Genomic DNA, 22,970 nt, shown 5'->3' on the forward strand with positions numbered 1-22,970 from the left:
TGAATCATTATACCTACCTACAAAATACAAAATTGAACTGACTTAACTATACTTTATATAGCAAACTACTAGACAAATAAATTCACTTATATGTGTAAACTTATTTATTGGACTATAAATAAATTATTTGAGCTGCAAAAATATATAATCGACTACTTTTCACTCAACATATGCTTATGAAATGTTTTGTGTGAAAACTCGATATCGTAGTTGAAAAGTGTAATTATTGAGAAAATTTTAACTGCATCAAATCCACCCCTCGACCTTCAAGGTAGCTGATAAAGAGATGATAAGGAATTTTCACTTCATTGAATCTGTCAGCTTGTGTTAAGGCATCAATCAAGCTTATCATTCTTCACTTTCTTCAATTCACAATCTTGGTAAATAAACTTGCTTGTGCCAAATAACAATTGAATAGATGAAAATGAAAATTGAAGCGAGGATCACTAGACTCGAATTTCAGTTTTAATCTAAATAAATATGTCTATTGGCACTACAATAAAAATGTATTGTTTCAAATTGAAAATTCCAAGCCATAAAAAATCGTGTTTTCCTTCCATACCCACAACAATTCGGAGCGTTCGAATTTATAGTCAGCACATAGTATTTTCCGACCTAAATATTTTATCCTCCTGTTCCCTCCCTGTCCCTGTTGTAGGGACTATCATTATAATTTCATTCTAACTAATTTGTAACCGAATTAGTAAATATATACTTGTTTAATTAATACCATACAAAGTCAATATTTACACTTAGTTCCAGGTATGCCGTAATCTTTACCACTCAAGTAATGATAAAAATAAAATTAAAATAAAACGTCTCAATTTAGATATATTTCCCAGCTTTCATTCGTATACCTTATTCAATCTGAACACTATTGTCTACTATAGTAAAGAAATTACACCCGTTACAGACCCCCTCTTTACCAAAATACCTAGTCAAGAACAATCAAAAAGGTTCAAGCCTGTCAAATAGGCTTTCGCCGGGCGAATCGTACGTATTTGGCAATTGCCGCAAGAACAATCGATTTTCTTCGTAAGCACATCATTACTTCATTTAAAGTTACGACATGTAAATGAACAGGTGGACAATTCTGACACTGACACAGCGGAATCGAACCACGTGCTTGACTGGGCCACGGAACATCGGACTTGAACTGCTCACAGTGGGGAAACAACAATCGTTCTCATTTCTGATTTCCTAACCTCAATTTTTGACACGTGCCAAAGAATATTGTCGGAAAACGTATTGTTAATTGAAAAGTATCCCAGTAAGCCTATTTCTTTAAAAATGTTCTATAACATAACCTCAAATAGCCTACCTAGGAGTTGTTATAAAATGTAGTTGGTGAAATAAACAAAACGTTCAATTCATTGTAAACAGTACACAAGGAAACCTAAATATTCGTAAAATGACAAAAAATCTATTTAAATACATAATAATTTAGAATGAAACTGGAAAAAATACGTCTTGAGGAATTGTGAAACTCATATTTTTACCCATAAACCCCTGTTCCTATAGTCCGATCATGATGGTTCGAATTAACTTAGGTTTGCACCTTTGTACAAAATTTAATTAAAAATCGTCCGACTTTTAACTAAAGGACACATATAGATGAATTTGAACGGATAGTGTTACGATGCTTTTTGGCCTCTATCCCAAACTTAACTCTTCTTTTCGATACTTTTTAGCATCGAAGCGAAGAAGTAAAGCGGTCTCGAGTCTAAGTCTTACCATGATACTTACGGTAACAGCGTATTTTCTATAAGGGGAATTCGCTATAACAGGTCTCTTCAACAGTACTCCCTTCTACAGCAGGTACCTACGTAAGGGGGGATAACGGATAACAACATCAAAAGTAAATGACAAAACTCTTCCATCTTTAAAGATTTCGGTTAAGGGACCTTCTACATCTACCTTCTTCATTCAAACAACTTCCCTATTTACCAGCGACCTTACTTTTTTTCACGTCACTGCGAGGTTGAAAGTAGATACGAAACTACATTAGTTAGATAAGACTGCGGAAGTAAATACTTACAAGTTTATCTTATCATCTGATCCACCCATAGATGACGAGAGGTGTAAAAATGAACTTGCGTAAAAACAAGCTACTCTATTTTAAACCCCTTTTAACCTTTCACAACTTTCACTCTGGTAGTACGAAACCCAAAAGAGACAATTTAATTTTAATCGTAATACAATGTATAAAAGGCCTATTCAGCTATTTTATCTCCGTGCAAACAACTGACTGAATCGGTTGCAAATAGACAAGATGGCTTTATCAGTATCCAAAGTCAATGTACAACTTCAGTCCGTAAATCATATTAGAGTTTTCGCACTTAAAAGAGCTATTTTCGTATAAATTACAAAATTAATAGAATTTGCAAGTCTTCTACAGGACTAGGTCAAATTTAGTCAGCAAAAATTTAGAATTAACATAAAAACAAAAATATTTATTTTCAAAATCAAACGATCAATGGAGAAATTATCTTTAAATAATACCCCTTAACACACCTGCGATTACACAATGGCCTAAATTTTAAGCAATTATTTCAAACTCTATAACGTATGCCAAGTTTTAATTGGCTAACGAGCTATTAGAGGGAGGGCAATTAAACGCCACAATGTTGGCAATACTGCTTGGCTACTGATGGTAACATTGCAAGTCAGCTGTTCAAGTTGTGCAATAATTGTGTACTTTGTGACTCGCAAGTTAGCAATCACTACACAATACACATGTTGGGAGCTGATACACTGTGAATGGACATGTTGGCAATACTGCTTGGCTACTGATGGTAACATTGCAAGTCAGCTGTTCAAGTTGTGCAATAATTGTGTACTTAGTGACTCGCAAGTTAGCAATCACTACACAATACACATGTTGGGAGCTAATACACTACTGTGAATGGACAAAAGTGCCATAAAAATGGAAACACTGCTTGGCTTCATAGTTAGGTTGGGAACATCACAAATCAGCTGTTTAAGTTGTGCAATAATTATGTACTCTGTGACTCGCAAGTTAACAATCGCACTGTGAATGGGCATAAGCAACAAAATGTTGGCAACACTGCTTGGCTTAGTTAGGTTTGTAAAATAAAAATCGGCTTTTAAAGTTGTGAAATCCTTATATATAATACGTGAAGGTGATTTCTACAAAACACTACTCCTCCGTTAATAATGGACGGATTTTTACAAACGACGTGTCAAAATAAAGTATTTTTTGTGTAGACGCCCCCTTTCACCAATTCATGTAGTAGAAATCCTCGGGCTTTGCCCCACAGGCCATCAAAGTTGGAGTTTCTCCCATAATATTAACATGGGGGAATCTAAATATTTGATTGGAAACTTTGTCCCTACTAATTTGAGAGAACGGTTGGGCGTAGAAACTTGGTAGAGATGTCCAAAGAAAGGTCTTGTAATTGTATATTGTGTGACTCGCAAGTTAGCAATCACTACACAATACACATGTTGTAGTTGTGAGATACACTGTGAATGGACATGTTGGCAACACTGCTTGGCTTAGTTAAGTTAGTAACATCACAAGTCAGCTGTTAATGTTGTGCAATAATTGTGAACTCTATGGTACCCTATGTACTCTCGCAATGAGCATTTTGTCTAAGTAAAAGGGACACTAATTGGTCACTTTGTTTTGAATAACGCATAATTTTGTGTTTAAGGAACCTCAAGTATTTACAATTTTACAACTAAGTAGGTAAATAAACCACGTGTAGGCTATTATCTAAAGATTTCAATCAAAGTGTCTTAGGCACCTTGATATGTTTTACCATTAACAAATGATGAAGTGTTACTGATTATCCAAAAAGATTTGTATATTCCACTTGTATCAAAGAGTCTTAGGAACCTTGATGTATTACTAATTATGAAATGCATAAAATCTACTAAATATCCAAAACGATTGTTATATTCTACAGTAACTAGGCACAGCAAAAAAATATTTATCGAAAATATAAAAACCTTCAACATTTTCCGGCATAAACCTTTGCGACATTTTAAATTCTGAGTACCAAAACTGAATTCACGTTTCGGATAGTAGTTAACTTCTGGATTGGCACGTCAGTGGGTGTTCCATGTACAGGTGGTACATAACTAGACTAATACAGGTGCGCCCACACACACTTCCCTTGAACTACAATGCTCACTGGACCAATGCCATTGCTATAGGTTTTGTACGTACAAGGGAAAACAAGGCAAAAACTACATCAATGCGGTAACTGCCTTGGAAATTGATTGACTGTCGATTCGCCAGCCTTAGAATTAGCGAGGATCGAGGAATTATGTAAACTTTTTTAATAAGGAGGAGGGCGGTGTTTGAGTTTTGCAAGTAAGGAAAATGCTTCACAGAATCATTAGTACGAGAGGTCGTCCAGTGGTCGAAACTCGACCAAAAATATGTAATGTACTAACTTATCTATTTTCACCCCACACTGTAAATAAAACATGTGATTGGAGTTTCTTCCATTTGTTTTGATTTTCTGTTTATATTTCGTTGTTATTTCGTAACCAGCATAGCAACGCATAAGATCCATGTTAATTTTTTCAAATTTTTAAACTCATTTTTTGTGCTTATCTTTGAGTCTATTTAAATTTATAAAGGGGTTCTGCACACCTACAGGAAAATAGCTTTCCAACGGTATGCGTAGATTTTCCCTACGATGCACACGAGCTGAGAAAAAAGGTTTTAAAGAAACATGCTTGCCTATTAATATATAGATAGATTGAAATATTACTCGTTATTCAACAAAGCAAAGACATTTATTTATGTAATGTGTGTAATGTGCTGTAATGTTACTTATGCAGTTAATTGTGATAGTGAAAATAGGCGCATTTGTTTTCCTTCTTTCAAAAGTTATACAACAAATCAAAAATGCTAAAACAACCTCAACGAACTCATTGTTCCTAACTCTTATACCTATGGGGGAGCGAGCTGGTTTAGTGGTTGAGCACGGCAAGGGGCTTCGGTGCTCCGAGGTCCCGGGTTTAAATCCCGCCAATCACAAATGTATTTTATCGATGTGATATTGCCGCAACCTATTATTACCAGCCTCAATAGTAAAAAACAGTTTCGGGCTAGAACTAGCATCCTAGGATGTGAAGGTGAACAAAAAACACTGACCTATGATAAATTAATCAACTGCTATATCTAATCTTGAGGTGACAACAGTTTTTTAAATTAAATAATGGGGTATTCTGCCGTCAGAAAACCCCCTCATAACAGAATAATTCAAGATCTTAAAAAACCAAAATTTAAAACGTAATTAAAAGAACTAAACAGCGATCGCATGGAACTAACTAATCTATTTTACCTATCGAGACACAATTTGAAGCCTATGTCGATGCCATTAGATACCATTAGATTATGGCATACCATTAGTTGTTGCTGGGCTATCATATAATGATGCTACAAAAATCTAATTTAGATAGTAACAAGGCCAGGATTTGGACCGTTCCCTTATAAAAAGACCGTAAAACATTCCAAAGCCGTAGAATAAGACTCTACATCCGAAAGGAACAACAAGAACAAACAGAAAGGCTCTAAAACAGATAGACCCAGAATCTAAAACACAACTAGATGAATTACAAACATAATTTTTTTAAGACACTAACGAACCTGGGATTTTTTAACATTACTTCAGGCTGGACCTAGGGGGGGGGCAGCAATATCACTTGACTTAGACAATCCATTGGTGAATTGGTGGGACTGAACCCGAGACCTCAGGGACTGATGTCCCGCGCTCTAACCACTAGACACTAGACCCACTCCCCAATCACACATATAAACATAAGAGGAGTATTTATACCGGAAATGTCAATGGTAGTACAACTAAACACCGACGTTTCGTCGTGTCGCCGGCTCACGGCGGCGACATGCCGGTTCAAAAGGACCGCCATTCTTATCATTGACCTCTGTGATAAGACGATGGCTCTGTTAACAGACGATCGATTGATCAGCAACACCGCGGCTGTGATAAGCCTAAATAATACTTCGGTTATGAGCGAGATACAAAACATTTTTGTGACAAATCTACGCAAAGTGTTTGTGTATTTTGATTACATTGTTGTAAGTTTTTAGAAATATTTGAACACTTCATTAATGTTTCAGTAAGGCAAGGCCGATGTTGAAAAAGTGTTCAAGCTAACAAAGTTTAGACAAATCTACACCTAGTGAGTACGTTTCTTTATTTGAGTGTTTTTTCATGTAACCTACATTTAATTTACTTTTTCATACGTATTTTTAAAACCAAATATTAAAACATTTGATTTGTGTTTCAGTAAATTAGGATAACTTTTTAAAAAGTTTTCAAAGTAATGACGTTTAGAAATATAATTGAGCTTTCGGTTCTGTGACAACAAATTAGGAGAGTTAATTTGCAGTACTGTGTTGTGAATTGTACAAAGAAGTAAAAACAACTATTCAAGTTAGAAAAAAAAGAAATAAAGGCACTTTTGTTTGAATTTATGCTAATATTGGTTTTAAATGTTGTTAAATATTAAATATAATATTACGGAGTGTAAAATTCACGAGTAAAATCAGATTAGAACAAAATAGCAACCAAGATTTGCTAAGATGCAATATTTATTTATTAATACTGTATTTGTGTGATGAAACGAAATGTAAATGCTTCTTTATTGAGGCGAACTTAGGACCTCATGGTCCTTTCTTACAACTTAACCTCTAACAATACGTGTGACGAACACGTTAATAAAAGCCGGACTTATACAGTTAATTTTTTCAATGATATTAATGAATCCAAAAATAATCTCTATTATAAAACTATGTGTGTATAGTAAACTTATCATACGAACAAAAATAATTAATTACAATGAAAATACTGTACTTTTTTCTAAAAGCCCTCGAATTAGAAAATAATTGAGAAGAATATATTGATAAGATGGTGGGTCGTTTACCCAGTCACTGAATCATCCGATAATTAAAATAACTTGGATTAGTATCAACATAGTTCAAGATAGCTTTATCATCTTAGTTTTAAGCCTCCGTTTGTATAAGTTTTATAACAAACGCATCTGTACACCGTACTCTATGTAACTATGTAATAACCCTACAAGTAACGATATCTTGTCCGAAAAATCGTTGTGAAAAATACCTACCTATGACTAGGATTCCAATATACTATATTAAACGGTGGTCCGACAAAAATTTCACCATTTGAAAAACTAAGCTCTGTACAATGGACTTTAGCCCAGTGTTTTATATATATAAAAAAAAAACAATGTGAATAATAGAACATTTTCGGTAAAGTAATTTGAATGCGATTATAAAAGATTAATCAAGTTTGTTTATTTAGTCAAAATAAATCAAGAAGTAAAAAAATCTGCTTGTTATTTTCCTATAAATAACACTTTACCATTGTTAAAACATGTAAAATCGATGCGATTACTTTTTTAAGTACTTAAATAAACTTTTAGGTTTTATTTGTAGTTGGGTATTCGATTGGTAAAATTAAACTGGTCTTTGATAGGTTGGTTTGATAGGTACAGTACCATGTTTTAGTTTAAGCGGGTGAAGAGATTTAGAGTTATACATAATTTTCACACTGTTTGAGAAGGCGAAGCAAATCAATTGATAAGCACGTGGTATAGTTCAAGTTCAAACCATTTCTATCGTCGAATTCTTCATTCATATTTTAGTCTACGATACTTCTATGGTCTATGACAGGACCGCAACTGAAATTTCGTGGACGATGAAACTGCCCCGATATTTTAAGCAGAACTGCCAAATGCCTATTTAATTTAATTTTACACAACTGTGGTAGGTTTGTTTTTTCTAAAACTATGTCGTTGGTATTTGGAATTACAAAATGATATTCTATAACTGTTGCTGTATCAACCCAGAGGTAATTATAACTATCTAGATATGTTATTATGTTAAAGGGACACTCGTTCTTCGAGGCTGTATCACTTTTGTTCCGCGGTTGAAGGCTTATTTCTTCAAATCACTTATGCTCCGGGGGTCAGCAGGTAGATTTCGGGACCGGCCGAAACATCACTTTTGTTCCGCGAGAGGGGGCTGTATTCTCCCTCCCAAAAATCCTCTTTTTCACCCTCCTCCTAATTCTTTCTTTCATGCTGGATCAAACTCGTCAAATTATAAGTTTTTCCTTAACAAAAATATAAATAATTTAACCTAACCTAAACTTTGAAATAAAAATTAGGAGGAGAGCGAAAGAGAGGATTTGGGAGAGTGAAAGTGCAGCCTCTCTCGTGGAACAAGAGAGATGTCCGCGGAACAAAAGCGACGTTTCGGCCGGCCCCAAAATCTACCTACTGACCCTTGGAACAAAAGTAATGTAAAGAAATAGCCCTTCAACCACGGAACAAAAGCGACACACTAGTCGAAACTGAATTTTCTTCGTTGAGGAGCACGGGTACAGCAGCCAGTGTTTTATAAAAGCCACGAACACTGCAATACTGCAATTGTAGTTGCACAGCAACAAAGTAACACGAGCAACTTGCTGATCTGCTGAGTCTACGCTGCTCGACTGGCGAGTGCTGAGCCGTGGATCATGGTACAAAGGTCAAACTACCGCACTGATCCAACGAGTCTACGAATCAAACAATCACATAATGTTGGCTGATAAAAAATTACGAAGATGCTGATCATCGTACGAAGGGTAGAGTTCGCGACTTGTGAATCAGTTCAATGAATCAACGACTACGAATCAACGAATCGTTGACAAGGAAATACACATTGTTGTTCTGATGTACAAGTAAATCGCTGATCCATTTGCAGGTTCAAAGAACGAGAGTTAAATTACACAGATTACTACTTGTTGAGTGTTCAAGTAATGTATTGACAAAATTTACTTTTCTTAAGACCTAATTGGCGTTTAATATCTGTCTGTCTATAGTCAATCTACAAAATATAAATTGTCAAAACACCACAGTTTTACCCCTGAATCTAACACCAACACGAATATAAATTGAATTACATTCTGTACCGTGAGTAAAACAAGAACAGAACAGCATGAGAATTTAATTCTCGATTAAATAGTGTAGTTAAAAACATCCTATCTGTTGCGTTTGTAATCAAGATATTATTTTTTCCTCAAAGCATTTCTTGGCTTCAAACTTAATAGGCTAACAAAAAACACCATATTTAGCATCTAACAATGTGTATATGTTTATATAATGTTTAGGAAAGTTTTGCATAGCCTTCAAAATAAATAGCCTTATAAAATAAACAAAAAAAAGCATTAAAAATTTTATAGAATCAGGTGACAACACGGTGCACAACAACGTTATCGCAAGGCATAACACAACCTCTGAAACCGAAAGTAAAACTAGTTTTGCGTTTGGGGCAGGAAGAAACGAAAGAGGCTCATGCTGGCTGATCTCAGAAAAGAATTAAAAGATTTAAAGCAACAAGAAGACTTCTAGGAAGTAGAGAAACCGGTCTAAAGGGGTTTGTTTTTGTGACTCTTTGTTGGACAGGGCGAGGGGGGGAGGAGCGATTTTGAATGGAACATTTGGCGGGAGATGACTGCGGTGTGTAAAACGGCGCGAACACGTGGCCCCCGCGTGTATACTGAGAAGACATACAATTCTACGGCAAACTGAAGTGTTGTGAACAAAGGTGCAGCGGTGATAAGATACCGAACACGATGCGTCGAGGAGTGCTTAACCATTGTGAAATATAATAGCTTGTGCATTTAACAAAACTCAAAATATTCTGTCTGTGATTATTTACTACAAATTCTCACTATCGTGACGTAATTCATATCCAAAACAAATTAACTTATTTAAACTATGTGAATCCTGTTCATTTGTGTTATATTTTCACATAGAGTAATAGGTGATGATTTATAGTAACAACAACGGAAAGATAATGTAATATATGACCCAAAAACACATCAGTACGTTTAACAGATTATCAAGTATAAAGGGATTTGCAAATAAAATAATTAACAAGTGCTAACAATAAGTGAATACAAGAAAAGTATTTACAGTACTCGTATATTTTAGTTTCCCACTGATTACCAGTATTGTTGTGAAATGTGAAACACATTTATTTACAGAGCGAAATGTGACTCCAATTAGCGTGCGTCGTCTGAAGCTGGTGATAACTCATTATCACTGTGTTTGTGTTATCACCTGAACATTGAACTGAAGTTTGAACATCGTTGAACACAACCTAAATCATTGAACACAATACCTTTCAGGTGTTTAAACGAAGACTACGATTGCTTAGTGAAGATTGAATTAGTGAAGAGAAGTTTCTAAAAACTTACCTTCCGGCTCGGGAACCGAGTTGGCTTTTTTGTCCTCCGGGTCCAAATCTATCTGGTTCCACACCAACACGTGTTTGCCGCCCGTGTCACCGTTTGCACGCACGTTCCCCGGCATCCTAACACCAACTAACTAACTACCCTAACCTAAACCTAAACCACTCGAGTACTCTTGTTAACGCCATGTTCGGCCTTCGCTGACGGAATTGGCGGCGCTTGTGTTAGTTCGAAAAACCGCCGCTACGGAGGCTGAGCGCCACTTGCCGGCGCCGACGCAGAAGGTATTCAAATACTTGGAATTGGTTCGCGAGTACATTTTGAATTTTTGTTCAGGTGTATATCGAACTATTCTATTCTCTATTATGCATAAATTTAATTCGTAAATGTTATCTTCAATCCAAAAATTATATAATATGTAAATCAATCAATCAAACAATATTAATAGGCAAGCATGTTTCTTGAAAACGTTTTTTCTCAGCACGTGTGCATCGCAGGGAACAAAAATATTTTTCTGTAGATGTGCAGAAGAATACATTTATAAATAAAAAAAACGAACAAATAAACACAAAAAATGATGTTTTTTTAAAACTAACAAGGGCCTTAAGGGTTGCAATGCTTGTGGCGAAATAACAACGAAATATAAACAGAAAATCAAAACAAATGGAAGAAATTCCAATCACAACCGCATCTTTTATTTACAGCGTGGGTGAAAAATTGTATATACACGTTGGAAATGTGTGTGTTATCGTTATCTATAAACGAGTTTGTTGTTTCATTAATGAAACCGAAAGGTAATTAATCTACTATTTCATACAACACATCTAAAGAGCCGCATGATGTTCTACGAAGCACGGGTAGTTACAACTACTAACTTATAACAAACAATATGAAATAAGGAACACATCCTTTCTTCAATAGTTGTCAGTATATAACGAGGAAGTTAAAGTGATAGTAGTAGCTGATAAGATAGATTTTAACTTTAACTCTTCCATGTTTCTTCGTAGGCTAATACTATATTCCACGTATACTGTATTATAAGAAATGTACAGGGTGTCCCAGAACTCTCTACCAAAATTTTAGAGCATTGTTCCTGAGTTAGAAACATATGTAAATACCATATTTAAATTTTCCAGAAGTCCATACTTACTTACAGAGCCGCCATTTTGTTTTTTTCACTTATTAATTTTTTTCCAAAGAATGGTTTAACATGTGAAATTGAAACTTTGCACAAACATTTATGACAACCAAACAAACCTAGAAAAAAATTATTAAGATTTTCCAAATTCATAAAACAAACTGGTGGCCATTTAACATTTTGTTTCTTAAATAATTCAAAAACCGTTGATTTTACAAAAATTTTAAATGGCCGCCATTTTGTTTTATGAATTTGGAAAATTTTCATAATTTTTTTCTAACTTTTGCTTAGTTGTCATAAATGTTTGTGCAAAGTTTCAATTTCGTATGTTAAACCGTTCTTTAGAAAAAAAAAAATAAGTGAAAAAAAACAAAATGGCGGCTTTGTAAGTAAATAAGGACTTCCGGACAATTTAAATATGGTATTTACATATGTTTCTAACTCAGGAACAATGCTCTAAAATTTTGGTAGAGAGTTCCGGGACACCCTGTATACATCTAAAGCCAACTTGAGAAAGCAACTAAAGTCGTTTATTCTTTCGCACTATACTTAACAGTATTCGAAAACTTGTTTTTTTTGTTTGATAAACATTTTAGAAAATGAAAGCTCCAATTATAGACGATCGATTCTCGCATACCAAAAGCTGGGAAAAAGTTTTTGGTCAATAATAAACCATTGGTTTTCAATCCGAGAACATAAGTGTCATAAGCCCTTCGTTATGACTGAACTTAATGAAACCGGGTTTATAATTAATTCATAGCGATCTGGTTAAGTTAACATTCCACAATATTTAAATAGATAGATTAGGCTAAAGACCGTGCGTGGGAATCCACGAGCTGAATAATTGAAAAGTTGCATCTTTTATTTTATTCTTGAACAATAATACGAACTTTACTGGATAGATAAGCTACTCCCTATACAGAAGAGGCAGCTTTAACTTTGATTGTAGAGATGGGTTAGGCTTGACGCCAGAACCGACTAGAATTTCGCATTAGTATTATTGATACAGATTTTAGAGACAATTGACATAAAGGCCACACATGTTTGAAATTACGTGTAACTACTTTCTACGAAATGGTAATTTACGTCATACAAATGCGTAGTTGGTAATTACATTTGTAATAGTACAGTGTGGAGACAAATTATTTGATTCTACGTGGGTGTTCAATAAAATGTAATAATTTTAAGTTTTACGCAGAAATACGAATTTAGTGTGGAATGATTGATTTTGTATGAGCGGTTTTAATCTTTTTGGCATACTTTCTACCAGTTTTTGGAAATAATATTTTATTTCATGGTATTGGTGTCAAAAATGTTAAGTCTCTTTCAAATTTAATTGCATTTCATTTCATTTACAGAATAAAAACACACAAAAATGCAGAATTACGTAAAATTGTCTGATACTCGTACACTGTTGTTAAAATATTACTAGACAACCAACAACACATCGACGTATACTTCGACAAATTGTTTTTTTTTTTTTTTTTAAGTTATAATTCTTTTGGATTATAGTAGATATACACTTACTTTTATTGTGTGTATTACACAGACTTTGAGAAAATTTGTGAAGAATGTTTACTGTACAACAGTAAACAATATTTTCAACAAAATTAAACCTGTTTTTTAGGTTAAAGTACTATTGAATTGATGTTACAATTAATTAGCTAAACAATTCAATTGAATCCAACAATTTATCACCTCTATGTAATTTGCATACTAATATAGTGATTTTATTACAGTACAATAATTCGTAAACGTTGCATACAGAAATTATAATCAAAAAACTTTGGAAAGATCCTCAAGTTATTGTTGTTTATGACTGACGGTGAATTTCAAACGATCAGCTGTTTATATTGTTGGTTTGTTGTAATTATTCAAAATGATACAACCATGATTATCCATCATCCATTCGATATTCAGTCAAATGTTTAAAGAAGGGGAACGTATAGAATAAAAGATGGAAACAGAAAAAAAAACTTATATAAAATAGGAATAGAAGAGTAAGAAAACAAGAATAATAAATTGAAGAAAAGATACCGTCCACAACTAAAAGTTAAATTTAGACTAATTTCATAATTACATAAAAATGTCATAAATATGATTACAGTTTAAGTGTAAAAGAAAATAGAAAATACCCCCGCCGCAGCAAACCTGCCGACTAAGCGAATTTCCATTTGTCTGAATTGATTTTCAGTTAAATATATTTTAATAACATTAGGTTTAACGAGTACCTAGGTTTGCTGCTACAAGGAAACTAATAAAGTGTGTTTTTTAGTAAAATATTGATAGCTTAGTACAAAATAAATAAATTTGCCAAGTTTGATCAAAATATATTCATAAACAAGCAAACTACAACATTTGACAATATTCTCCATAAGAATAACATGGGAATTTTAAATTTACAATTTCTTTAATTTTCTCCGTTACTAATAATCGAACAAAAATACTTTTATATACTAAATTATTTGTTTTTTTAAGCTCTTTAAAAAGGTCTAAAGAGAAATTGGGAAATTTTGTGTTTTGAGGGTAAAAAGTGAGAAAAACCAATTTTTACCCCATAAAACCCCCCGTAAAGCCCCGTTCCCATGGTCCGATCGTGCTGGTTCGCGAACTCATTCAAGTTTATCCCGCGTTACACCTTTAAACCAAATTTCATCAAAATCGGACAAAAATTACTCAAGTTATCGCGTTCACGGACGTATATATATATATATATATATATATAAGTCTATATATATATATATATATACATATATAAAAATTTGAACGAATAGTGTTTTTGGCCTCTGGGGACATCAAAATGAAAAAGTAAATCGGTCCCGGGTCTAGGTCTTACCGTGCCACCTACGGTAATAGCTACTTCCCTATAGGGAAATTCGCTAAAATGCGAATTTAAAACAGTAATAGAAACGTAAGAAAACAAGAATAATAAATTGAAGAAAACAGAATACACCTTCCACAACTAAAAGATGCATTCAAACCAATGTCATAATTACACATAACCGTGTAAAATAGTAGTTTACGCAACGATTGCGTAAAGACTATTAACGCGAGTTGCGTACACTACTTTACCTACGACCGTTTTTTAATTACTATCAATCTGGATTTAATTCCTAACAATCACTAATGATAACTTTTTAGAGAGGTTATGTTTTCGTGTATTGTCATTGCCACTGAAAGTGATGCAACGACTTGTTGTATAATCAGCTGATTTCCTGTAATTACGTGTTTGTTAAACTTCGTTAAATATTACATTGCTAGCAGCATTCTTACCATAAATAATATTGTATCAGGTACAATTCGGCAAATATTTCATTTATTTTTGGACTACCACCAACTTAATTAAGAATACGCGAGTAACAACATGAACAAGTCGGATCAACAATTAAATTGGTCAACTGATCAGCTGATCAGCTGATTAGTTGACGTTCGAAGTATTACAATTTTAATTCTTTTCTCTCAATACTTGAACCTCATTGGTCCGTTACCTGTGTGGATATGAGAAAACTATGCGGATATGAAATGAAACTATGCGGATATGAAAGTAAACAGCTGTAAAGTGAAACTTTTCAATTCTAAGAACTGGACTGAAATGGCTACTTTAAAAAACGGTCGTAGGTAAACAGTATTAAGTACAGTATTGTTCAGTAAATAGTAACAACACACGAAATTTCAATCAAGAAACTATTGTTATGTAATCTATCCACAATATGTGTTTCAAAAATTAAAATTGTTCAAATTTGGATTTTAAAACCAACAACACTGAAAGAGCGCAGTACATTTACCTGCGCCGTTGACTATCTTTGACGCAATTTAAACACAACAATGTAGTGAAATTGCATAGTCTAGAGGTACGGCGTTGTATAATATTGACAAGCGCATTGTTAGTGATGCCATAGAATAGATAAACAGCTGTTTATTCATCATATGGTGAGAGCATTGAATATTACACGCTAAATATAACTATTCTGATGAATAATAAATTACTCATCCTTACAGACAGACTAGCTGAAAAAGGTTTTAAGGTATTTTTCTGTTTGATAGGATTAGAACGTGTTTATAAAAGTATAATTTATTTATGGGGTTTTCACCAATTTAAGGACTACTATTGTAATAATTTTAACACTCTATTTACCATTGGATGTCCTTGAATACCAAAACTTAAATATAAACGGTAAACAGTTAAAATTGTAAAAATTAAGTAAAAGTAAGAATATAGTAAAAGGTAACCAAATATAAAACAAACAAAAATACTTATAAATATGTTTCTAATTAAATATGATAAGTCTAAAGGCAGTATTTGAGGCTAATGATATGTTTTATATTTCATTTTAAGATCAAAAACATTTAATTTTAGTACAGTATATACAAGTCAGATGCATCATATTCAAACAAATTGATGAAGATAGTTGTGGGATTACATTTACATTTAAAATATTGTAAATCATAAATTAAAATACAGTATATAACTGAAAAAAACAAATGAAACTTTTACTCGACTTAACACAACAAAATAGTTTAGTTATAATGTTTTTGTTTAGTGCAGATTAAGTAAAATGTATTATGTAAAGTTAAATACTTTAAATAATATTGGTTTACTCCAAGCAATCAATGACAATATTTTATATAGGAATTTAAATTATTTATGTTAAACCGTTATTAAGTTACTAAACCGTTATTAGGTTATTAAACCGTTATTAAGTTATTAAAACGTTATTAAGTTATTAAACCGTTATTAAGTTACTAAACCGTTATTAAACTATTAAACCGTTATTAAGTCTGTGATACAATGGTAAAATATTTCACTCACATAATCATTTAATGTCCTCTCAATACCTGCAACAAAAGAACATTGTTAATGTATATAACTGAAACAAACAAAATAAGTATATGTTACCTTATAGTATTTGAAATTGGTCATTCACATCTAGACTTAATTCTATTAACTATTTGACAGTTCAAATACAGGAACACTTATTTAACTAATTAAAACTATCGCATTAGATAGTTTGCTTATTTGAAAATATTTTCAACCATGCAAACGGTTTCCATTGCCAAGTTATAAATAATAGAAATTACTTTTAAAATATTAAGATTTTATATATATGTATATATCAATGGGCTAACTACAAGTTATAGGGATGGTACATTTAATGTAACCAAATTAATTTAATTATTTAATCCCAATTTCTTATTGGATTAGAGCCAATGAATAAAATATTCTTAAATAATCTCTGTAAGTAGGAATGTAACTTATCGATTTCTTTCATTCCTTATTGTTATGCAACGTGATGGCCACGTGAAAATAAAAGTTTTAAAATTTTGTTTAACAGAATATTACGAACATTTTCCATAAACAGTTTATAAAACACACACACATTTTAAACCTACCATAACAATGAAAGCATGTTAAAACGAATTAAAATACAAATCTATAGGCACTCAATTAACTGTGCTTCATAATCTACTTAGAGAATCGTCCTGCATTACTTTCTCCTCTTACAAAAGATTCTTTTTGGATATTGACCTAGATTCTAGAGTTTAACTTTTACCCCCCTCAGGGTTCGGTTGTTCGGAATCTACTTTAGTGACGAGTCACTTAGTAACTTAACTTTTCTAAGACTTTTTAAATATTATTTGATAAATACGTATCTAACAAGATTTAGTCGGAAATATATGATATTTTAAAAATAAAAGCCGGGGTTATGGGGCGTCAACTGGAAAAACAATAATGAAAGGAACACATTTAAAATAACATATTTCCAAAACACATAAAACACGGTTTGTTTACAAAATATTTTTGCATTGAATTATTATAAGCTCGTATTGCCATGCAGCTATACACCAAAATCTTTCAAATACTACCATTGATTAAACATACTTCCCTAAGGGATAATCTATGATACTACTAAGAACATCATTAAAATAGGTTAGGCTTTGTTACATCTTTTGTAGGAGAGCGTTATAAAAACCCAAAACAGATTTCCAAAACAGTGTAGTCTACAAACAGTACCTACATCTGTGCATCAAAGCCTGATTGAAAACTGACAAATACATCTTTAGGAAATATTCGTTTTTATCGTTATTATTTTATACTTACCATAAGTAAAATGTTTGAAAACAAAACAGAAGAAATTTAACACATTATTTTGATAAATACGCACATTTGCAAAACCCATTGTTTTACATTTTTATTATATTTTTATTTTCATAAATCGTCCTGTTATTTGATTTATCCATCTACGTAGTAATTTTACTGCAAAGTTGTATGTGTTTAAAGAGATAAGTATAGTAGTAAGCTAGTAAAATGATCATGTACCCTTGGAGTAAAGAATCAAGTTTTAAAAGCGTACACCACTTAAGGTGATGTATTATGTTGCAAAATGTAAGTACAAAAGTTTACGATGAAAGTGAATTATTGCAAAGTTAGTTCTCGTTAAACCACAGAGCCAACCTGCATAATTAACATGCAGAGCAACGCACCTTCACGTTGCACGCAATACCAACCCCACTGATACCTTGTATTGTATGTAGACTAGTATTGTATTGCATTGTATTTTATGGTGTTGTATACATACGTATTACTACAAATACAACATGTGATTGAAATTTCTCCTATTTGTTTTGATTTTCTGTTATATTGGTTGTTATTTCGTCACCAGCATGGCAAACTACAAGGCCCATGTTAATTTGTTTTATTTTTAAATTAAGTTGTGTGCTTATTTTACAGCCTGCTTTAATTTATAAAGGGGTTCTGCTCATCTACAGGAAAATATCTTTCTAACAGTATGCGTAGATTTCTTCTGCGATGCACACGAGTTGAAAAAAAGGTTCCTCCGTTCACTGGCAATACTAAAAACAGAATAATTTTTACAACTTTCCCCAGTTGAATACTGTATGTGTGAAACCAGTAGGTACAACTACTGGCAATAAAAGTGGGTACAGGCATAGACAAAGTAATAAAATAAAATGTCCCTATAAAATTTCAATGTTACACCAATACCATGTCTCCCGGATGGGAGAAAGTGTTTGTCATATTGCTGATACCGTTTATTATACTTTAGTCAATCCTAAAAGTTATGGTTTTGGTGGCTAAGTTTTGGGAAGGGGGCAATAAGGCCGGGGGAATTTGCGCTTCAAACCTTCTGGTGGGGGGGGGGGCTAAGCGTTTTCTTTCATTTAAGTGTAAATTTACAATTTAACCTTTTTAGACTAAAATACCTTGAAAAGTTATTTTTCATATTATATAATTGACCCGACAGCCCTAACCTATTAGAGAGGTATTTCTGGATCTAAAACAAGAAACGTGGTGTTTCATATCTAACTTGCACATCGCACAGCATTGTTGAGCGTTTGGAAACACCGGTCGTACGCAGCTGATTTGGCCACTCGCCATAGAGTAACGCCAACACCAACTCAACCACAGAGTAATAAAACACGTCAAGTGTTCTGTTTTCGCTCCGAAAGACGATTGCTTTCCTTGTTTCGCACAACAGGTCTAGGCTATAATTTTACGATAACTTCACGATTTTAAAAGAAGTTTTAACGAAGCAGAGTGGTACTATTACTTCTTATCATCTATTATTATTACTAACGAGAGGCTATTAGTGTGTGCAAAGTTAAATTCACCCTAAAGTTAGAAAACCCCCATAATTCATTACCGGAAATAAAAAAAGCTTCAAAACAGGTTCTATGTTTTAGAATATGATTAGACATCTATTTTTTATAGGTGTATAAAGTGATTGGTCCTGCTAATTAAGAAAGAGGACATTTAATGCCTTTATTCTTTAAAACTTTAATCTGAAATAGCGACCATACGAAGGTAGGTATCTAAGTAATGGAGATGAGTGTAGGATGAGTGGTGCGATCTTGTAGTCTTTTTACTAATCAATGCCGATATGTTCTTTGACAGGATTGTAATTTAGCCCACAGCCTAAGGGACCTACAGTTTATAGTGGAATCTGTACCACATTTTTGCCTTCCTTGTAATTTAAGAATTGGTCTGATTATCATGATTGTGGAGTGTGGATAGTCGTAGTACTCACTAATGTGGACGTTAATCCACACCAGGGAGTATCGCATCCACAAATCAAGCCTATAAATATCCACAATTCATGACCTCCAAGTAGCTGGACGAAGCCGGTCCCAGTCTATATTAGTTTAAACCAATATTGTATCTTGTATCCTTTAAATGGTTTATCAACAGTTTTTTTACACATCATAATGACTCCAAGTCTATTTAGTTTGTCTACTAAACACTGCATCATTTTTTCTAACTGATGAAATATTCACAGAATGCAATAGTTTTTCATAGTTTTGCATAGCTTACATTACATCGCCATATTGTTTCACGGTATGATCAGCTGACGAGAATGCACCTGTTAGGCAAGAGACCACGTGGTTGTAATTTTGGCGCGAATACGGACCGCCATCTTGGATTCATCCCGGGTTATTTTTGATCCCGCCACCGCGACGAGGGTATTCTTGTCCGCTATTCTTTACGTCGTCTTGACAATGTCTGACGTCCACGTCTTCATAGCGACCAATATAAAACTTCAACATTAAAATTAATTGAAAATTCTTTCCTTACAGTTACCTGGCAAAGTGGGCTTTCTTCTTGCACTGATTATAGTACGCAAAGTAGATAATTCCTGCTTTTACTTTGCCACACTCCATTATTTCAAACAAAAAAACACAAAATATTGTGCTTGTATTAGGCACGTAATACGTGTATGCTTGAAACAAGTTGGCGAAACTTATACATACTACATCTACGATCAGCTAGTGCAGTTTTTCCAAACTTTTGACTAATGATACTATGTATGACATACCGTATTTAACCTATAAACCTGTTATTGCGTGTTAACATTCTACTATCGTTCAACGATTGGTTTCATCATAACCTAAAACGTGTTGTTTAGTGTTTGAAATACTAATTATTTATATGCTTTATAATATATAGTAACTGTTGGAAAGATATAATACTTTATTAATTTTTGAAATGGCGACCATACAAAGTAGGTATTTTAAGCCAAGTATGAATGGAGATGAGTGTAGGATAAGTGGCGCGATCTTGTAGTCTTGTTATGACTAAGGCCAACATATTCCCTAGACACAGCTGTTAATTAATAGCACATACAGCACAGCTAATGGAAACTAAGGGATCTACAGTTTTTTAGTGGAATCCGAACCACATTTTTGCCTTGGTATTAACGAATTAGTCTAATTTTGAGGATAGTATTGCGGATAGTCGTAGTGTGGACGTTAATCCACACCAGGGAGTATCGCATCCACAGTACATGCCTATAAATATACACCATTCGTGATCACCTAGTAGCTGGATTACAGGACGACGCCACCGGCCAAGTCACTTTGCGCACTAGTTACACAAAATAACAATACTGTAGTTATATATTTTTTTTTGTGATTCTCGTATAGTCTATCAAACTATCGATACGGGAAGAAACCAACGTTTGTTTAAGACAAGGTATTGTTTTCCTTATTGCGGCGATGTATTGCTCAGAAGCTGTTCAATAGTAGTTGAAGGTCGAAGGTTTAAGATTCTTTCGTGCTTCCCTTCTCGTAAAGATTGTCGTCTAGGAAGATAACCAACACGATACGGAAATCCATTGGACATTTTTGATCTTGTACGCCTTTAGTTTGAAAAATAATATTTTTCTAATGCAAAAGCTGACTATCTTGAAAATTGGAACAATTCAACAATTATTAAAACCATACTGTGACGTGTGAGCAATTAAATAAAATCATGGATTGGTATAAGTGTTAACAAACTCAAACAAATGTACCAGGCACAATTAATAAAACAGGAAACAATTCAAGTCTTCCATGAGGAGCCTTTATTTTAAATAAGAATCCAATGTTATTTTTTAGTAGAAGATTTTTTTTTCATTGAATCTGTTGACTTTTTGGCGAAATATTTATGGTTTCATGCTTATAACCTGAGCATTATAATCTATATTTAAATTGTATTGTTTATTTTGAGTCACTAAAACTTGAGGCCTGAGAAAAAAACGATTATTTCACACTAGAAAAGTTTTATACCCTTGTACCTTTGATGAAACCTTCATATTTTCCTGTAATTTACGCTAGAACGGAAATATATAGACAAACATACAATTAGGTGTACGCACTTGCTTTGTTTTAGTGTGAAAATAACCAGTTTAGACGTCCTCTGCTTATTATCTTAATTAAATCAAAATACGTATGGGAAAGTCACAATTTCTAAGAACAATTGACCAGTCACTTTTTAACTACTGCAATTGACTTAAACGATTTTAAATGCAGCCATCCTATAGAGCTTAAAAAAACAAAACTTGGTTTGTTGAAGCCTTGCTGTACAAAGGTTACGGAGAAAATTAAAAAAACTTTTCATTTAAAATATCTATGTAATTCTTATGGAGAAAAGGAATTGTTATACTTTGCTTGTTTAAGGATATATTTTTATGTAATTTGGCATATTTAGTAATTTTATCCCATGCTATTCACATTAAAAACACTTTCTCCTTCCCCATAGCAGCAGCCCAAGCACTCGCCAAATCTAATATCATTTAAATAGGGAATAAATATGTTTATGGAAATATTTTTGAAAAAGTCCAATCAGACAAATTCATTTAGTCTGCAGGTTTGCTGCGGCGGAAGTTTTTTTTATAGTGGAATGTGATCGAACATTATCACATATTAAAGATACTCTTTTCCTTTTCAATATTTTCTGTTATCACGTGGCTAAAAGCATCTGATACTTGCATAGTCAATGCTAAGAGCCAAGAAGACTAAAGTTGGAGTTTGAACCTCAAAAAAATCCGCCCTAACCTCTCAGAAGCACACCTCTGTTTTTATTACACAATTTTTAACAAATTAAAAAAAGACATTGCAAAATTTCCAAAAAAATATATTAGGCCTAAAGGAACTAGGTACAAAACATGCGTGAGATAGTGTGCGTAAGGAGTTCATACTACAAGACCACGTATGGCGCGGCGTTCACCAAAGAAGTAGGGGAAGCATTGATAACAGCTGACGTCATTGATAACAGAGGGTATGATAACGTCGGCCACCGAGGCAGAGGTCAAACAGCTGATAACAAGACACGTCACATCCTACATAAGAAACCGCGCGACAAATGCATCTACAGAGGGCTTTTTTAACGCAACCCAAATACGATAAATTACAAGTACAAAGAGTCATTGTTTGACAAAACAAGCTCCTAAGTTGGCCGTCCTGCTTCCTTTACTTGTTTACCGATCAGCTGATATGCATTGTTGTATAAACAGGTGTTTTGGGTATTTATTGTGAATATCGGCAATGAAGTTAAATGGCTGCAACTTATGATCTTTTTTGTCCCTAATCAGTGACTTCTAAATTTGTAATTGGGTTGTATAAAAACATCCAGTTTTTAGATATATTAATGTATTCCTTTACAGATTTGTTGTCTTTATGGAAAACTGAATATAATTAATTATTGGTCATGTTATCATTTGATATATCTAGAGAGAAGGTAAAATTCACAACTAGTTTCAGGCATCGTCAGTTCCTGTAAAGAATTCCTCGTCCAT

At 33.5% G+C, this 22,970-nt stretch overlaps 1 protein-coding gene across 2 annotated transcripts in view; it reads right to left on the reverse strand.

Annotated features, from left to right (window-relative positions):
- Window positions 1–22,970, reverse strand: part of LOC128994022 (putative inorganic phosphate cotransporter) — a 79,282-nt gene that overhangs the window by 15,920 nt on the left and 40,392 nt on the right. The window contains exon 1 of one of the 2 annotated variants that reach the window (XM_054418228.1): window positions 10,269–10,465. The exons of the other annotated variant lie outside the window; for it this stretch is intronic. Coding sequence (XP_054274203.1) covers window positions 10,269–10,383 — 115 coding nt within the window. The 5' untranslated portion in view covers window positions 10,384–10,465. Of the gene's footprint in view, window positions 1–10,268; window positions 10,466–22,970 lie in introns of those variants that run through there. 2 annotated transcript variants of the gene reach the window in all.

This window comes from Macrosteles quadrilineatus, unplaced genomic scaffold, assembly GCF_028750875.1.
Source record: "Macrosteles quadrilineatus isolate MER2022 unplaced genomic scaffold, UCM_ALF_1.0 Scaffold_1__1_contigs__length_201487025, whole genome shotgun sequence".
Classification (NCBI taxonomy): domain Eukaryota; kingdom Metazoa; phylum Arthropoda; class Insecta; order Hemiptera; family Cicadellidae; genus Macrosteles; species Macrosteles quadrilineatus.